General features: G+C 39.3%; 1 protein-coding gene across 5 annotated transcripts in view; it reads right to left on the bottom strand.

The window, feature by feature from the left end:
- The window catches only part of DNM3 (dynamin 3), a 186414-nt gene that overhangs the window by 138024 nt on the left and 29031 nt on the right, over window positions 1-19359 (bottom strand). For all 5 annotated transcript variants that reach the window (XM_037404094.1, XM_037404092.1, XM_037404091.1 and 2 more), the window contains exons 3-12: window positions 18991-19140; window positions 17026-17229; window positions 16294-16392; window positions 15314-15474; window positions 12617-12759; window positions 9323-9458; window positions 6940-7007; window positions 5295-5433; window positions 3311-3397; window positions 1230-1300 (exon numbers count right to left, since the gene is read on the bottom strand). In XM_037404094.1, coding sequence (XP_037259991.1) covers window positions 1230-1300; window positions 3311-3397; window positions 5295-5433; window positions 6940-7007; window positions 9323-9458; window positions 12617-12759; window positions 15314-15474; window positions 16294-16392; window positions 17026-17229; window positions 18991-19140 — 1258 coding nt within the window. The remainder of the gene's footprint in view (window positions 1-1229; window positions 1301-3310; window positions 3398-5294; window positions 5434-6939; window positions 7008-9322; window positions 9459-12616; window positions 12760-15313; window positions 15475-16293; window positions 16393-17025; window positions 17230-18990; window positions 19141-19359) is intronic.

The following is a 19359-nucleotide window of genomic DNA, read 5'->3' on the forward strand; positions in this document are numbered from 1 at the left end:
CATAGAGAGGCTGCAGAATCTCCAGTTTTGGAAGTTTTCCAGATCTGATTGCACAAAGCCCTGAGCAACCTGGTCTGACCTCAGCATTGACCCTCCTCTGAGCAGGAGGCTGGACTATGTGACTTCCCAAGGCCACAACACATGCCACGAATATATATGGAGTGTTTTTAGCAGGCTTTTTCCTGTCAGAAAAGGATGAAAAGTAGCAAATAGCAGGCAGGTTGTTATCTTGACCTCTGGAAGGCCAGCTACCATTCCTACAACATCCTGCCATTTGTCAAGAGAACTGATAAAGTTATCTAGGACCTGCAAACAATTCTAGAGAAAGTTGCTCAAACCAAACACATCAACAGTACCCAGCTTTGCCTTCTCCCCTCTCAGCTTACTGAACTCCATGTTTTAAACCTTCAAGGCACGCTGCCAAAGATGTAGACCTTCCTTCACAGCGTGAATAGGCCATAGCATAATACATACTGCGATGCCAAACTCTGTTGCCAGCATCCCACATGGATGAAACCTGTTGGATTCCAAACACTATTATGGCAAATATGGCATGAATATGACTGAAGGAACATTTATTCTTCAAAGAGTGAAGACATGTTTAATGTTTTTACTAGTGTCAAAGTGTTGGTATGAAGTCCCTGAGGCACAAATTGCTGGAAGCCGAGGGAGAACATTCTGGAGAATATTCTCACAGCCTCTTCAATTGAGTGAGGAGAACGTCATACCAGGCCCTGCAGGGCACTCTGCTACTATTATTCTCTACAGCCAAACAGCAGGCACACTCACAATTCAGTGACATCCATTACTCTGAGCAACACTATTTCACATGGAATCACAGCTCCCAAAATATGCGTTAGCAACAATGTGGAAAGACCACCAATACTATACATTTCTGTGGTCCTAAAATGGATACAGTGAAGGCTTCGGCTTGCCAAAGCTGCTTCCTGAGACTATGTGATTCCAGACCAAGGCATAAGCTTCAGCTTCAGTGAAACCAGGCTTGTGAACTGGGATAAAGAATCCCCTAAAAGCAGGACATAGTTCAACACTGTATAATGAGAAAGAACATGCTCCTCTGTGTTTGGGACTTTGCAGCTTGCATCTTCACTGTCACACTTCAGGACTTGTGTTTTGAACTCAGTTGAAAAAAAAAAACCCAAACAACAAATAAAACCCAAACTACCAAGATTGACAGTGTCATTGTATCACAGTTTCTATATACATACTTTGCAAAGCCAATGAAGTCTTCATGGTTGGTGTTGATGTAAGAAACCTGGATATCAATCAGCAGCAGCACCTATTAGGGGAGACAGGAGAGAAAAAAAAGGATGGGTAAGGTCGAGGGAGAGATTGAGGAAAAGGAAGGGAGAAAAGAACAGAACTTTTGAGTCTTCTGCATTATTGAATATTGCTTTCAATCGTTCAAGCCAAAAGCAACAATATTTTCTAAATCCCACCACTTCTGTTTGTGTGCTTGAGACTACAGAACAGCTACTCCCTCTTCCTATTTTTTTCCTGACAGACCTCATTTTTCACTATCTTGGCCCTTGTTCACTTCATCAAGATCAATCACACATGGCCAGAGAGAATTTAATAACATATAACATTGACTCTAGCTCTACATTTTGCAAGTTAAGCAAAATTCTGTCTACTTGTAGCATTCCAGCCAAGCCAGCAAGGAACCTGAACCTTAAATCTAAAATCAGAAGTCATAGGTAAGTTAGCCCTGGCCCAGAAACCATATAGCACAGGTACGAGACAGCCATTCTGGTGTACACATCTGGCCCGAAAGGTGGGTTAGTCAATGAAATAACAGAATGAATGGTTTGTGTACTTACCACTTGCCAGTCCTTCAATAGCCCGGAGACGGAATATGACTTAAACTTGATAATCTAACTTGGCAAAGAACTTGCTAAGGTATTAAAGAAAGCTCATCCCACCCTTAAACAGCTTCTTGAACATGTGTGAGACTGCCCTTTGCCCCCGTCTATTCAGACTTCCAGTTATCAGCAAGAGGCAAGGAAAAAAACTATTGCTCCCAAATGGTAGCATTTAATCTCTTCAAAGTATTTCTGCACAGCTCCTCAAACACAGCATCACTCCCAAAATCTTCACAATTTCCAGAAGATACTAGGTGTCTCACTCAGAGCAAATGATAGTAAGGATTTGGGTCTAGCTCTTACCACTGAATATATCCTCACTAATGTTTTGATTTAGTAACGATAACTGCTAACAGCATAAATAATGATGTGAATATGTGACAATAACCTATTTGACCAATTCTTGGCATTTACAGAAAGCTGGTATTTTATACTTTGTTCTGGGAAGTTGCCAGGTATGTGCACACAATGAAGAATGGGATAATATTTAAAAAAATACTCAATAATTCTAAGTAAATTGTATCTTTTTCCAAATTTTGAAATAACCAAGTGTGCTAACTAGAACTCCCTGCAAGAACAAGCCTAGCAAAATACAGTTTTAAAAAATTACTTTAAAGACTACATTCACAGCACAGATTAAAGGAAAAGAAGCAGAACATGCTGTACAGCTCCCTAGCTCACACAGGGACAGGAATAGAGAGCCAGGAGTCCAAAACAACTTAGGAGCTCTGCCTTCTTCCCCAAATATTCCTACTGTCACACTCTGCACTCTCTAGACAGTAATTCCTGTTTCCACTTCCAGTGGATTTTCTCACATGTAATCTAAGCTTTGAGGTTTCCTAGATTGGGAGTGCTTAGCTGGGTGATAAATGTTCTGAACAAGTTTCTCTGAAATTAATTTAAAAAAAACCAAACAACTTGAAGGAAAGCTCGTCACTCCCACAACAGTCCCACTACAATTGCTTGTGGGCCTCACTGCAATTACAACATTGGATGGGTATGCTAAAAAAAAAAAAAAAAAAAAAGGGAAAAAGTAGAAAAAAGGCTGGATATTTCTGTGTGCATTTGTTTAATCATTAATTGATTTCCCACAAACAGCTGTTGTGGTACAGCTAAGAAGATGGCACACTGTGGCACAGGAACAAGCCAACGCTACTTTAAGCCATCAATCCTAATCTTGAAAGACCAGATTAGCATTTTCTGTAACTATTGCAGTCCCTTCTGTCAAAGCTCAGTGGTGGAGGAACAATTTCTTTTCCCCTCTGAAACATGCAGCCTACCAGGGCAAAAAAATAAAAAAAAAAAAAAAAAAAGAAAAAAAGGAAAAATAGAAGAAAAATCTTTCATTGTCTTACTGTACTTTGTACACAAGAACTTTCCTCCTTCACACACTTCCTCAAACTGTTAGATCTCCTATTCATTCTCACCTGATCCTTGGTCTTCTCTTCTCTTTCACGAATGTAGCCAGCAACAATTCTTTCTGTTTCCTCACACAACCTTGGATATGTTGCTAACTGAAAAGCAAAATTAACAGAAATTTACACCTGCAGGGAGGCTTCAGCAGAATATAAACAGGGGAGCCTCCAGCTTTCTTCTTTGGAAGTAGGTAATTATTATAAATGCTTGGGCTAAACGTTAACTACACTGCAAAGCACATCTTACTTGCTATTAATGGTCATTTTCCAGAGAAACTGGAGAGACTTAAACCCTTGGATGGTTCCTGTGTTTTTGCTCCAAGGAACATTGAGGAAAAGACACTCTGGACATATGAACCACAGTTTATCAGCCTTGGGGTGAGGTTTCTCCATGCCTTTCATAATTCCAGAGTGGTGCTTTAAATAATCTCCAAGTTTCTTGTTCTTTGAAGGCTCCACCTTGTGGCAGTATCTTTACATCTCAGTAACAATACTTAAAACCAGCAAAATACAAAAGTAAATTTGGCCAATAGCGCTTGGAAAAGAATCTGCATAATTCATTCAATTGACATATTTTCCGAACTTTGAAAGAAGTGAAAAACACTGGAAACTCCACTCAAAATATTGCAGTGAGTCCACTTCTCTATGATCTTTGTCAAAAAGACTGTCACCCTTTCCTATTTTAAGAAATAACTCCTTTATCTGCTCATCGGTACAAAAAAATTTGCATTATTTGGAAAAACGCAAAGGATGTGACAGGATATTTTCAACAATGCCAGCATACCTGTGCTTACATCCCAGAACCGCTCCTGTACTTGCTATTATTTGGGTACCCTGCACTCTGAGATGGTGGGAAAGACAGATGAACAGAAGGTGACTCCATAAAAGTAGCCAGTTAGTTAAGGAGTCTACAAGAGTCAATGGGATCTTCTAGAATACCACAGAGTAATGGGAGAAAAGAGAACTGAAAATCAGCAATTGTTAGTTGTCAATGCTCCAGACAAGCCAGTCACAGTACTTACAGATGACAACTTCCCTACAAAGGAAGGTGAAAAGCATGAGGAAAAAAAAGCTTCATATTAATGTATCTGACATGTTTCCTTAGCCACAGCTGGGGGATGTGAAGTTTGAGGTTTATTCTAAGAGTATATGCCAACCCAAGCACACACTTCAGGAAAACCACTCCCAAATACTCATAGTAATGCTATGTTTAGTTTTGATGAACTTATCTCTTAATTCATTACACTTGCAGGATCTTGATTTTCACATCAGGAAGATCAATGCTCAGCAGTTCTTCCCACTTGAATGTTCAACATTTCTGTGTAGCAAGCTCATCCATCAACACTGACACAAGGATGTACAAATATGAGGGAGATTAAGTCTTCCTACCTTTCCACTTCTAACTTCTCGACAGCTGGAGATCAGACATTTTGGGGTTGTGTATGCAATAAGCAGAAGAAAAGTTGTGGACCTACTACACTGCAAAGAACTGCGGTGCTACCCGGTAAAGTTTCAACATAGAAAAAGCAATTTTCTCTCCTTGATAGGTGCCTCTGAACACATTTAAGGCCTTTACTCTAGAAAAGCTTCACTGTTCCTTCCACTTATTAGCATTAGAAAAGAAAACTTAAAAGTATATTTTTTTTGTTGATTTACACATCCATGGAATTGCTGCCTACATTCCATTTTCAGTACCAATGTCAACATGTTTATGAAAAGAAAACTGGGGGCAACTCTTGACTCCAAAAAACTCCATTCATAAGGTGTATATATATATATATACACACACACACACAAAACAAAGGAATAAAATACTCGAACATTTCCAGCATTAAATTGTTTTGCAGAAGTCATAATTACTTTAGAGAGTCTTACTCTGTACATGAAGTGACTAGATCAAAAAACTCTTATAATACTGTAAAATGCAAGACAGGCTTTGTATTATCTATGATACCATTACATTATATTTACATTACCAGATCTATCTGCAAGTTACCTTTTTAGTGCACTTCTTGACAGTATTGATTAATTCTTGCATCACCAGGTCCACACTTTTTAAGCAAGGTCCTTTCAGCTTGACTATTTGTTTTTTAACAATGGCTTCAAATGCCATATCTGGAGTAAACAAACCTGTTCTGTGGACACAGAAGAATATGTAAGACAGTAACAAAAACATTATGCAAGGAAGTTTTTTTGTTTTTTTTACTTGAATTGCTCATATTTTCATTTTCAGAGGCTTAGAGTTGAGTAGTAACAAACCCTACACGGACTTCCACAGAAGTAAATTTGCTCCTTTCTCTAAAAAAAATATGTAATTCTAAGAATATTAAAGTAGAAATATGTCCTACTCCTTGAAGATGACTGCAAGAACTCTAAAGAGTACTGATATAATGCAGTAAAGCCTCTTCAGCAGTGCATCAAACCTTAGCAAAGGAATGAATGGCAGCTGCAGCACTCCATGCACAATCACTTGCATGGCAAACCCGTAAGAATCCTATAGCTGCATTTTTCACTCGCAACAGGAGATGTGCTTCTGTTACATAGGTTCATATACCCTGCAGTGACCAACGGTGAAATTCTCCATATGGGACTGTGAGTAACAGACTCCTCACAAGAACCACTTCTAAACAAATAGACCTTACTTCTCTTTCAAACACTCCTTGCAAAGGTCTATCTTGGTAGATAAATTATATTAAAAAAAAGCAAACTATAAAAACATGCCCAAATCTATCAGTTCACTACTTAAAATTGCTCATCAAGACACTTCAATAAGGCCAGAAAAGTTCACATACTGCACCACAGCTACTACAGTCAACCATTTGAGAATTTACTGTATAAGTAACACAAAGAACATATTCCAAAACACTAAGGACAACAAAGCCAGTAAGCAATGCTTTCAAAAGATATTACATACTCACAAGTGGGTAGGAGGATATGGATGGGGGATCCCTACAAAACAAAACAAAAAAACACCCAAACACAGAAGAACCACCCAAGATTTTTGGAATCTGTTCCACTGTCAAAAGAACAAAAAACGGGTATGCATGCGATAAGGTGTCCCTCCAAAATAAACTGATCATTCCAAAGTGAAATAATTAGGTCATTCCAAACCCCAAATACATCCTCTTCCCAAACCGAATAATATACTGCAGAGATATCCACAAGGTGAAACCTCAGCCAGCTTGCTTGTATATCTGTCATGTCACAAAACGGTTGAGAATAAAGGAGAGTAAGATAGTACAAAAAGTCTGCTACAATACAAGCTGAAAGTCTTTTTCTCATATCAAGACACAAGTTTTCCTTCTAAAACTTATGACTTTTTAGGAATACAAGTTTAACACAACTGCAGACACTACCAGAAAAAAAGTCATTGATTTTCTCTGAAAAATAATTTTCCAGCATTTCCAGGTAAATTAAACCTCTTTGGGCAAACCAACTGTTTGGCCCAAAATAGCGACCTGAAAAACTCTTTCCACGGAAGTGTAAAGGAATGGAAGAAAAAAAAAAAAACCACAATAGTCAGCTGCTGAGCGCAGTGCATTAGTAACATGGTCTAGCAGTCAACAGCCAGCGTCTCCACAGCATAAAAAAAGCACACCAGTCTGTCATGTGACTGGGCTTGAAAACACAGGAACACTTGCCTGATACCATGTATGTTCTTGATGGCATAACTTATTTCTCTCCGCAGTTCCTTCTCATTGAATTCCATCTAAAGGAACAAAAGTATATGAGATCATCTTAGGTGAAGGTTTTAATAAAACACCAAATATTACCTCTCCCAATATAACTGGAAGACAGGCAAATTCAACTGGCAAAATATTCATTTCTAATTACACTAAACAAAGCATAAGTATTTTAGAACACTTCAACACTAAGGATACAGGCAGCAGTAAGGACTGTTTAAAACTGTGTACCCTTCCATTCCACATATACCAACAGCTGGAATGATTTTGTAGAGTCAATAGAGTAAGCCAGAAACAGTATTTGGAAAGTTGCAACTTTTTTGGTTTTTTTAAGCCTGGTTTCCTAAAGTGGTGCAACTTCTGTGATTATGGTCTATTTATCCTCCCCTTCCCATCCTACTGTTTTTCAACCAAATTTAAGAAAGGAGTGACCTCAGTTTTTAATTTATAAAGCTTTTCTTTCATTTTCTTGAAAGCCAGCTGGCTGAACAATAAGTTACGTGTTGTCTCAAATGAAACGGGTCATCACCTAAGCCCAACTGTCATCTGTTTTGTTGGACTGCTGCCACTTGACCCACCTCACTGAACCCTCGGAACCAGCCACAACCCTGAATGGCTCTTACCCAACTGAAAGTTAGGGGATGTCAAGGAAGTTGAACAGGTAGAAACCAAGCTATGGAAAAGTGTAAAAAAAATGGAGACTCGAGATACAGTAAAGTTGATGGTGAGGGAAAGCTGACATCACTGCAGCGACAGAAAAAAAATATCAAAGAATATGTAACATTCATGCACATCTCATGTACTTATTCAGTGGTGTTCCCCAGGGTCAGCACTGGGTCCTGTCTTGTTCAACTTATTTATCAGTGACCTGGATGAAGGGGCAGAGGCACCTCAGCCGGGTGTCTGGGGATACGGCACCCGGAGGAGTGGCTGGAGCCCCAGGCGGCTGCGCTGCCGTTCAGCGAGACCAGGGCAGGGTGGAGAGCTGGGCGCAGAGGGACCCAGAGAAGTTCAGCCAAGGTGAGTGTGAGGCCCCGCGCCTGGCGGGGAGCAGCCCCATGCACCGGTACGTTCTGGGGGCTGGCCTGCTGGAAGGCAGCTCTGCGGGGAAGGGCCTGGGAGTGCTGGTGGGCAGCAAGTTGCCCATGGGCCAGCAGTGTGCCTGTGTGGGCCAGCAGGCCTGTGGGATCCTGGGGTGCGTGAGGAGGAGCGTGGCCAGTAGGTCGAGGGAGGTGAGCCTCCCACGCTGCTCTGCCCTGCTGAGGCCGTGCCTGGAGCGCTGTGTGCAGTGCTGGGCTCCCCAGTTCCAGACAGGGAACTGCTGGAGAGGGGCCAGCAAAGGCTACAAAGCTGATGAGGGGAGTGGAGCATCTTCTGTATGAGGAAAGGCTGGGGGAGCCAGGCCTGTTTAGCCTCAAGAAGAGGAGGCTGAGGGGGGATCTTATCGATATCTACAAAGATCTTAAGAGCGAGTGCCAAGAGGACAAGGCAAGGCTCTGTTCACTGGTGCCCAGCGACAGGACAAGGGGCAATGAGCACAAACTGAGTAAGAGGAATAAGAGGAAGAGCTTCACCTTGAGGGTGACGGAACCCTGGCACTGGCTGCCCAGAGAAGCCATGGGGTCTCCTCTGGAGACGCTCAAACCTGCCTGGACGTGACTCTGTACAACCTGCTGGAGAAGACCCTGCTTTAGTGGGGGGTTGACTAGATGGTCTCCAGAGGTGCCTTCCAACCCTGACCATGCTGTCATTCTGTGAACACAGTGTAGGAAACCAGATTTCATTACCTAACACCCCATTGGGACTGTTACCCAAAGAATGGGTAAGCAAGAAGAGATGCATCAAAAGGAGAAATGTTATCTCAAAACACCAAATTTGCTTCTGCTCCACCTCCCACTATGAAAGCGTAGGGCTGAAAGCTGGCTTTGATTTAATGCACTGAATACACGAAGCAGAAAACGCAGAAAACAGCTATTTTCCATAACTCATTTTAATAGATACTAGCTACTTGAACACAACTACTTAATTCACCAACTGTGGTTTTGCCTGCCCCACCTAACCAGAAGGAAGACGCCATTTGTGACAAAACAATTAAAAAGCATGGAAAATAGTAAGACCTGGAAGTATAATTATATTTTAATTCCTACATTTCAGAATATAGGAATGTGTCAGTATTCAAAATGAAATGAAGCCAGATGTCTCAATTATAACTTCATGTAATTTTTTCCACAGTTAAGAGTATGTTCTTCCAGTCAGACCTTATCTTGGCTTTACTACTATCAGTATGAACATAAGAATACATAAATAAAACACAAAGCACACCAAGAAGATGGATAAATACCTTCACTAGTTCAAAAGGAAAACGTTCATGGAAAATACGATTGATTTTGGCACCTCCTGAAAGTTCTAGTGTATCAACCTGATCTCCTGATCCTTCGATTCTTTTTTCAAAGTCCACTGAAAACTGTTGTACCATCCTAAATTTCAAAAGGGGGGCGGGGGGAGGAAAAAAAACACAAAAAACACACAAACAACCATTTAAGCATGTCAACTACCAAATCTTATTTCAGTACTATGTGACTACCAGTGCCTATTAAAACATATTTAGAAATTGGTAAGTGACTGTAACAATTCATTCAGTCAAGCTGCCAATCCATAAACCCCATATCTACATACACCCCCCTGCACCCCTACTCTCTCACATGACACAGCTTAGTATGTTATTTTCTCTCTTCATAAATGTATTCTAGAAAAAATACTTTTTTATTAAACTGTATATTAAAGTCAGCTACAAATACAGCAGGGTACCAGGCCACATTCATGTTTATTAATGATCACAAAATTGTAAATGCTACCATTATTCATTACATAAATCTTTAATTTTTTATTTATAGGACAAGAAAAAGTGATAAGTCTTTTTAGCAGGATTGAGCAAATAAAAGTTTAAGTTACGATACTTACTGTACTTTAATAGAAAAGCACATCCATATTTAGATTCTATTCCAGAAGCTGCAGAGATCAATAGGACAGACCACCACAAGGAAAAATCTTCAATCTTATGGCAAAAGGTACCATTTGCAGAGAGTTGACTTCTCCACAATGACCCTTTGATCGTTCTAATATCTTTCCAAAAGATACAGTCCAATAGTATGATGTGAATCAAGGCACTAAGCTGATCCAGTGTTGAAAAATTTGGAAGAGGTTGCTAAGGAACTTACTTTCCTGTGCCAAAAAGCTAGCCCAAGATGCAGTGCACGTCAATGTGGCAGCTGTCAGTACCACAAGCTCCAGCTTGGTTGTGCTTAGACTTCTGCAGCTGGAGCATTTACAAGAACACACAGGAGAATTCCTCCAGTTATGCAAGATTCATGGGTAGCTCCTTTTTTTTTTTTTTTTTTTTTTTTGGGGGGGGGAGAGGGGAGGAGTTTAAGTATTTGAAATGACAGATTCTGCCAAAAAGTAACATTGCATATATCAACTGTACATAAACCTTAGATGATGGCTAGGTTAACAGAATTATAGAAAGAATCTAAGAGTAGGGCCCCAGACTTAATTTTTGAAGAGGACTGCAGAAACTTAAGATCATCTATGGGGTGAGGTGAGGCAGATTTTTTATTTTTTTCTTACATGCATTATGGAACTTGTTGTCAAGAATCGGAGAAAAGGGTTCTAGTTACATTACTTTCCACACTCCAAAAGACAAAGGGAAAGCAAGAGAATTTTTACTAACAAAAAAAGTCAATTTCTCCTATAGCACTCACTTCGAACAAAGGAATTACAAAAAACTACGCAGAGAAGTAGCAAGTAGGATGACCTAGGCTGAAATGGAATTAAATTCTTTTTCCTTTAGAACATGTTATAATAGTAGAACAAGCACAAGATACCAGCAACACCTAACAATTCATAACACTTCACATGTGTTTCTAGCAGTTAAGTCACGAAATACAGAGTGAAAAAACCCTCCTGTGTTGTACTGTCATGGAAGAGTCAAAGAGGATGTCCCTCTGTTTTTATTTTAACCAAAATATCTTTAGTCAAGTCATGAGGGACAGACTTATGTGTACTCTTTCAGACACAGGTGTTACAAAACCAAGAAATAAATCAGTCTTCAGCTGCCTCAAGAAAGAGTCATTAATTCAGGTGACCATTTTCTCTTCTGAATTCCAGACTTCTAATGAGAGAATGAATCCTGCCCAAAATGTACGTATTTTCACAGTCCAGTGTTATTACCATCTATCCCAGAGAACGAAAAAAGGCTGAAAACCTTTGAAATCAGAGCAGGAATGTGAAAATAGTCATATATGAGAGAAAGTACATTCTACATCTCTCTTTTTCTTCCTTTAGATGCTTCCCCTTCTTTGAAACAAATTTTAATTGCATATTAATAGAAAAAGTGGCTGCAGAGGGCTATAATTAAAAAAAAGGGGGGGGAGGGGGGAAAAGAGAAAGAGAGAGAGAAAATGGTAGACCTTTCAGGTGAAAAGGTACACAATACTGAGTATCACGCATCCCTGGAAACAGACCAAGTGAGGAAGTTGCATGAAGCAAAGCAGCAGATGCTAACTGGGCTTCAACTTGAAATGTCGGCACTGCTCTTTTTCCTTAAAACTAAAATCACTATAAAGAAAGGGCTCTGATTCCACTTTCACTTGATCCAAAGTCCAATAAACAGTCATCTCTGTTCTATCACTTCAAAATAGTGTTATCAAAGTCTCAGACAGACTTATTTTGTGGATGAGACAAACTGGACAGTGACTTCAGCAGTGAAAAAAGCTTTCTACTTTAGGACTTATGACAATAATGTAGCTCCAGAAATCATTGCAATTCCTCTGACAACAACAGTATTCAATCCATGACTCCTTGAGCCCAAAAGGGTCAACATCTGCCATGTCAGTACAGTGGAATAAAAGCCATATCACGACAGTCACCAACAGTAAGTGCCTAGGAGAAAAGAGCAAGTACACAGTAATATTTCTCCAGAATACTCTCTTGGCCTCAACACATTGCTGTTCATGGATTCCATACAGCAGGAATTTGTCTTTGTACATACCAACCTTAAATGTCTTCCCCATCCCAAGAATTTGCCTAGCTACTTTCTGAAAGCACACAAATTTTTAGTATCAGCTCCTGCAGCAAACAGCTTGGTGGCTTCGGTGCACATCACATGAAGGACTACCATCTATGATTAATTTTGATCTTGTGATCCTCACTTCTTTTGGAGAGGCAAGTTTTTGTATTGGAAAAAAAAGCATCCCCTATTCTCCTTTCAGACTCCTCATCTTACACTTCTAACACAATCTCCGTCACTTGCTTGACATCATCTTTTTGGCAGGCTGAAGAATGCATCTATACAGTCAGAAGCAGGTTCCTACCTTGATCATCTATGTTGCCCATCTTTTCCTGCTCTGCTTTCTCTCTTTTCTAGGATTACTAAAATTAATTTAGGGAAAACTCTGCTGAAATTGTGAAGTAAATAAAGTGTTTTGGAACATCAAGCACAGAATTCTTTGGAGTTTGCATATAGAATCCTTAACTGTATCCTAATCTTTAAATTTAAACCAATCAGAAAAAAAAACATCCCAAACCCAACAAACCCAAACAAAGTCGAAAAGCAGACAAAAGACTAGGCACTCACTGCAACAGGGCTTTTGTTTTTCTGGTTGGATCTTCTGGTCTGAAGTTTTTGTATACCTCTACTTCATGTTCTATAGAAAGCAGCTGGCTCTGGAGTTTGCTTCTGAAGGCTGGCAGGGTATCCCGAATATGATTGGTAAGTTGCTAAAAAGCAAATAAAAGTCCTTTTATACTGTTAATAAAGATGAAAGCAGGAGCAAAACCATTTCCTTCTGACTGCCAAGCATATGAAGCCATGACCTGTACTAGATTACCAGTGTAGTTCCTTTTGATCTTTGAAGCAATGGAGACTGTTAAAGAACAATACAATATCCCTTTTGCATACACATCATAAGGAAGCTTGAAAAAATCCTAAGGCATCCTCTCACTCACTGAGCTCTGTTACTACATACTTGTTTGGTTACACAAAAATATTATGCATATTACATATGTAATTTGAAATGACCTCTCATCACCCAGCACTGACACTACCACTCCCTGGTTTTCCTCAGGGTGTTTTCCCCAGTTCTCCATATACTTGTTCAGCATGACAACTCCTCTACCTTACAGCCACAAGGCAATGTGGGACAAGGAAGAGATTCTGAGCATCCACAGCCCCTTGAGAACAGAGATGGTGAGAAGTGTAGACATACAGAGTACCTACTTTGCGCTCTCCGACCATTGGGAAAAAATCTCCTACACATGATTCCTGTTCCCTTGTACAAAGCACACTAAAGGGAAGAGATTTTGCCCTCATATTCACGATTACAGAACTTTGTTTTCTAAACACTCAACTTTTGGCTGAAAAACGTTTTACCACTCAAGACTATCAATTTTTATTTCCAAAAACATACCTAGAAGTACTGGAAAATAAATTGAAGGAGAGTAGAAAAAAGGCTTACCTCACTTTTGCATATATATGTTGCAATGTGTTTGGACAGCACTATCAATGTCTTACCTCTGCCATAAATTTCTCATGCCTTGTACCCATTCCTTGATTAAAACCAAAGTGGACTTCTTGCACTATAATGCAAACCCTCTTCCCAACCCCAATCAGACAAGCTATGAATTAAGAACGTTATATACCAAAATATGTAAAATCAAAATAAAAAGTTATTCAGCAGACTGACAGGCACAAATTCAAAAGCTGGCATTTCCCTGGAGCACCACCTTGTGGATGCAGAGAAATTAAAATATTACCTGAAACCACAAACACTTATAGGTCCCTATTTTTAGGGACGAAACTTAAATAGATCTTCCCATATATAACACCCTACACATTGTAATAGCAACAGAAGACCAACAGTTTATACTGAAATAGGTAAATTTACAAAAAAGCTCACCAAAAAAGTTAATAGCACAAAGTGATGCAAGTCAGGACAGAAAGGACTGTCTAAAGGTATATGTCACTAATGCTTCAGTCTCAAAACTAAGACATGTGGATTGAACTTTCAAGATACAAAAAGAGGCAAAACGTCCTGAACAGACAAAATTGCAGGATACAAGTGAGTTCTTGCATCCTGCTGAAGGCTTTGGTTCTGAGGCACAAATAAATGGCATCAGCATTCTTTTTGAGCAAGTCCAGAGCATGCCATAACCCTGCTGCCAAGTTACAGCTGCTAAGTCACTGTGGCAAAAAATCAAACAGGCCAGCCACTCAGTTTCCTACTTTAATCCATAATTTTTCTGCTGTTTCCAGCTGCTGTTCAAAATGGACAAGGCCAGGCTGACCTGGTCTTCGTCTGCTCCAGACCAAAGGCTGCAATTTGACAGTGAACTGGAAAGAACGCTATCGAGTTTGACTTGTAGGAATGCCAAGAACACTGGTCAGCTGACAAAGTTTGTAACAAAAAAAAAAAAAATTATGGCATCACTAGCAATTTTAGAGAGGTAGGCATGACTTGATCTTGTCGTCTTCAAACTTGCTGATGCATCATCATTAGGGTCACATGCTGTTCAAGCTAAGGGATGGCACTATGAAAAGAGTAATACTCAAAGATACAAAATGGTGAAGGGAATTATATACTCCTCCAAGTCTGCTGTAGGCAGTGGCTTCATTAGGACAGTTGGATATGGGTTTCTCCTCCAGGTAACTGGGAAATAGACCTCTACTTCCTGCTGAAGGAAGCTGTGATCTGACATGGTTTGGCATGGACTCACAGAAATAAGCCAAGGGTCTGGTCAAAAATAAAGGTAGTGTGAATGAAGTGTTGCGATTACTGTATTTGTCATTTATATCATTAGAATACAGTACACTTTCTATCAAAAACTACAATAAAGTGTAGATTTTGAGGTTAAAGTACAGACACACAGAGAACACTCTGGATACATGACTTTTTAAAATGTCTTCCCCCCCAGTTTTCAAATTTGAATTCTAAATATCCTGTTAAACTAGAAGAAATGTGATAATTAAGGAACAGGATGGTATACTTGCAGGACTGGAGACAAATCTTATTTTTTACGTTCATATCCAATAGTCAAGAGAACAGGGGAGCGCAGAATTTTCAGTAAAAGTCCGAAACTATATCTCACAGTAAGTTTTCATATGCTACATGTAATATACAGTTTTGTTTATTACGTTGTGAAAATTAAAAAGGTTAAAAGCAGGAAAGAATAAGTGAGGTTCACTGACCAACATTCATGTTAATAAATATTTTATATTGGTCCTATTCCTACCATTATAAAAGCTGCCTTTCACCACAAAGGCTTCATGTTTTACCTGGTTTAGAACTTTCTGGAGATATGGTGTTCCCATCCGATCTGCCATGTGCCTATAAGCTGGGTGGGAAAGAAAGAATTTCCTTTCTGCTAGAAGAGCTGCCTTTATATCCTTCTTTCCATCAATGTCTTTCTGGCTTCTGTTTACAACACCAATATAACCTAAAAACAACACAAAACCAACGGGTAAGTCAATACAGCTATTGCCTGAACTACTGAACTCAGTTCAAACAAAACTTTCCAATTTAGGCATTTCAGATATTGTTTACAAGTAGTCTAATGACATTAGCAGTGTCTAACTGTTCATCCTGTTTATGTATATCAAATATGCTTCCTTTTAAATGACCAGTTCAAATGCATCCAAAACTTTGGTGTACCCCAAAGAAACCACTTTAAAAATAAACAAAGAAAATCAAACCACACACACAAAGATAAATGGTATGATATTAGCAAAATATAGGAAAAATTCTTCTCATTTGCTGGACCAACATACTCCATGGGAAGAGATGGTGGTCTCATCAATGTTATAACTAGAATCAAAATTCTTGATATTGTTAACAGTATGAGCAACCGTGGTAGTAGCTGCCAGATCAACTACATGGAAAATTTCTAGAAGGGGTCAAAACTTGGTTTACAGTGAGACCACCAAAGCTCTGGTACTTGCTTTGGTCATATGCAAAGAAAAAAAAGATTCTTTTATTACAAGAGAAAGAAACCTGGTACAAAAGAGAAAACTGGCTGACATTTCTTGCTTCCTCTGGAATATGTGGTGTATTTTCCAAGTCCAAAGAAAAAATAATTTTACTTGCGGAATATTTTTAGCACAGCCACCTTTTATGTTTGCTGAATAGATAACGATGAAAGCTAGGAATTTATCAAGTCCAGCATAACCTTTGATTCACCTTCAGGACTCCCAAACACCACCCTTATCTCAAAACACCTTCTGGATTGCAAATTATGTAGGCAATTGAACATTCTCACCTCTACGAAGAGGGAGTAGTTTGTTTTCTAGAATTTCTCTTGCATCTGTTCCTTCATCCATCAGATCCAATTTTGTGATCACACCAATGGTCCTAAGGCCTGACCAGGGTGGAAACAGGAGGAAAAAGACAGTGAAAAATCATGTATGTTCAGGAAGAACAACTGCATATTACAATTATACAACAGATATGTGACATTCTCAAAGCTTCCATCACACAATACCAGCTACAACTACAAGTTTTGGTATGTCTGCAAAAGAAGGGGTAATCATTGCCTGTGCGGAAATGTGTTCCTCAAATCTCTTTAACAAGGCTCAGCATTCCTAGGATCTGACCATGTCAAATTTATGATGCATTTTTCCAGAAATCCGACGAGCAGCACAGTCCATTTTGCTAGGTACTTGTCCTGGTTTCAGCTGGGATAGAGCGAGCAGCTGTGCGGTACTTAGTTGCCAGCTGGAGTTAAATCACAACAGTCCTACAAAAATTTCTAGATAGGCATTGCCCCACTTGCTTCTAAGAGACAGTAACAAAATTTTAAAAATACATTTACAGCTTCATTACCTGAATGATACTGAGCTAACAAACAGTTACTCTGATGTCGAAGCCTATACAAGAAAGTGTATACACAGACCTATATTATGAATTATATTTCACACGAGAGTTGGTCTATTACTTCCAATTCTGTTATTACACTTGAGAACAAAATGTGGTTACGTTCAATCATGCTTACCTTGAGGGTCCACTTCCTTAGCTAACTTCAGGGCATCAGAATTAGCCAGATCAGTGTTAGCTGGAGTCACGGCCAGTATCAGACAGTTTTCTCGAGAGATGAACTGCATTATCATGTCTCTGATCTGTTGTTCAATATCTGGAGGCTGATCCCCTACTGGCACTTTAGTGATTCCCGGCAAATCAATAAGGGTTAGGCTTAACACTATATAGAAAACACAGGATCACGAAACTGGTTAGCATGCAAGACACCTAAAGAGATCTACACATCTATGGCTATAGACCAATTTTAGTCACATAAACCCCCACATAATTACCTTCATAGGTACATAAATATTATCAATGGTTCAAACAAAATGCCTGACAATCTGAAAAGTATGCTTTCCCTGTTGGTCTTTCATCTCTGGATTTATTAGCGCTATTTAATGTTTTGAACGTTATAACTGGCATAGAAGAATGATACTTATACTGAATATCCTTGAAGGCTCTTAGAAAAATGAACATGGCTTTCCAAGCTTTTTCTATTAACAGGAGTACAGACAACAGACCATTTCCATTGCATCTTTCAAATCAACCCAAAACAGGCACTTTAATTATCATTTTATTTTTTAAAATAAAGTCCTCTGACCATGCTTTCAACAGTGTCTCTAATTAAGAAATTTAAAAAAAAAATCAATAGCTAGCCTAACTTAATTAGGAAAATTGTTGTTAAGGGGTTTTGCAGTACGTTGCTGTTTTGGTTTTTTGGGTTTGGTTTTTTTTCACTCTGACTTTTCTTAAGAAAAGTAAGAAGCGTGAAAAAGTTTATCCATTAAGAAAACCTATTTTGCTCTAGCATGATTTCCCCAGTACAGGCCACAACGCCAACTAGAAGCATCCTAGCTCGTTAAACCAGCACTGGGGTAACAGGGTATCCTTTAGACACATGAGAAAAATGAGATTCCTAGAAAGGAAGCACCACAAATATATTTGGGATCTGGCTAATACAGACAAAAATTGCTGAACTAAAAGACTGATCCTACTCAAACAAAGTAAAAGCATTAAATAGGAAATTTTCACTGTCTCCTGGAGTCAGCAAGTTCAACAAAAAAGCTTTGAGGCAGGGCATTTAGTTCAGCTCCTCTCCAGTTGGCTATGTCACATCTGCATAGCAGAGAAGGGCTCAGGGGCATATGTTTAGAGCCAAGGCTGCTCATGGTATATCAAAGGGAGGTTCAGCATCTCTTTAATTACCTCTCCTCTTATTTTAATCTTTCTGTCCTTTGATTCACAATGAAGACATCAGATGAAGTGGTTAGAAAAATAAAGTGCTTCAGCCAAACATACCACTTCTCTCCCCTATCCAAGACAGATTCAATACCAAATATTTTCTCTAGCCTGCCTTCATTAAATTGGGCAGATGGCAACCAGAGGAACTCGCTTTGATCTATACTGGGGGTCTACAACAGAAAGCAGCTTCAAACACCATTATTGTCTAAATATACTTTTAGCAACAGCGAACAATAAATATCCAATAGGGCAGGGAGACATAATGACTTTTTAGATCACTTAATCGGGGAATTCATCTGGAGGGTGGCAAAAGGAAATTTTGCCACTAAGTCTCCCATCTATTATTTGTCTTTACTACTGAGCTACTATCTAATGGTATACATACTGGGGGAGAGATTGGTTTCATCGTGATGCAGAATGAGTATTTTTAAATCAAGAGAATATTAAATGGGACAGAGGCTGCACTCTTCCCAGCTCTACTGGTAACAGCCCTCCACCACAGAGCTTCCTAACACAGGAGAAGTTGAGGACTCTTCCAGATACTTATCTACTTTTGGTTCAACTCAGTCTCAGAAGTTTTTTCATCCCAGAAGACTTCTGATCCAGCAATGACAGCACAGACAAAAGGAGATAGCTAGACAGACAGCTACAGAATACATTACGTGACAGAAATATAAAGTAGAATGATTTTACCTACCATGTGGAGAATATATTCTTAAATTAATAGGAACTGAAGAAATGCCTTTGTTCACTCCTGTTACTCTATCTGTTTCTACTTCAATTTCCTGACGAACTTCATCAAAATCAGTAAATTTCCTCCCTTTGCAGTGTAGAAATTCAGCATACTCTGTGAAAAATATCAATAGCAACTCTGTATTTCACAGGCTTATAGGCGTGGACACCCACTTTCAAGCCCCCAGTATTCTTCAGATGTGTGTGCACAAAAGCATGTCATCATGGATATCAGGAAAGCATTATATATGAGCATATGCTATAGATATGACTGCACAGATGAAAACCAGCCTACGATACGAAAGGGTTAGTTAAGAAGTCAAGTTGACTGGAT

Source organism: Falco rusticolus, chromosome 11 (genome assembly GCF_015220075.1).
Source record: "Falco rusticolus isolate bFalRus1 chromosome 11, bFalRus1.pri, whole genome shotgun sequence".
NCBI lineage: Eukaryota > Metazoa > Chordata > Aves > Falconiformes > Falconidae > Falco > Falco rusticolus.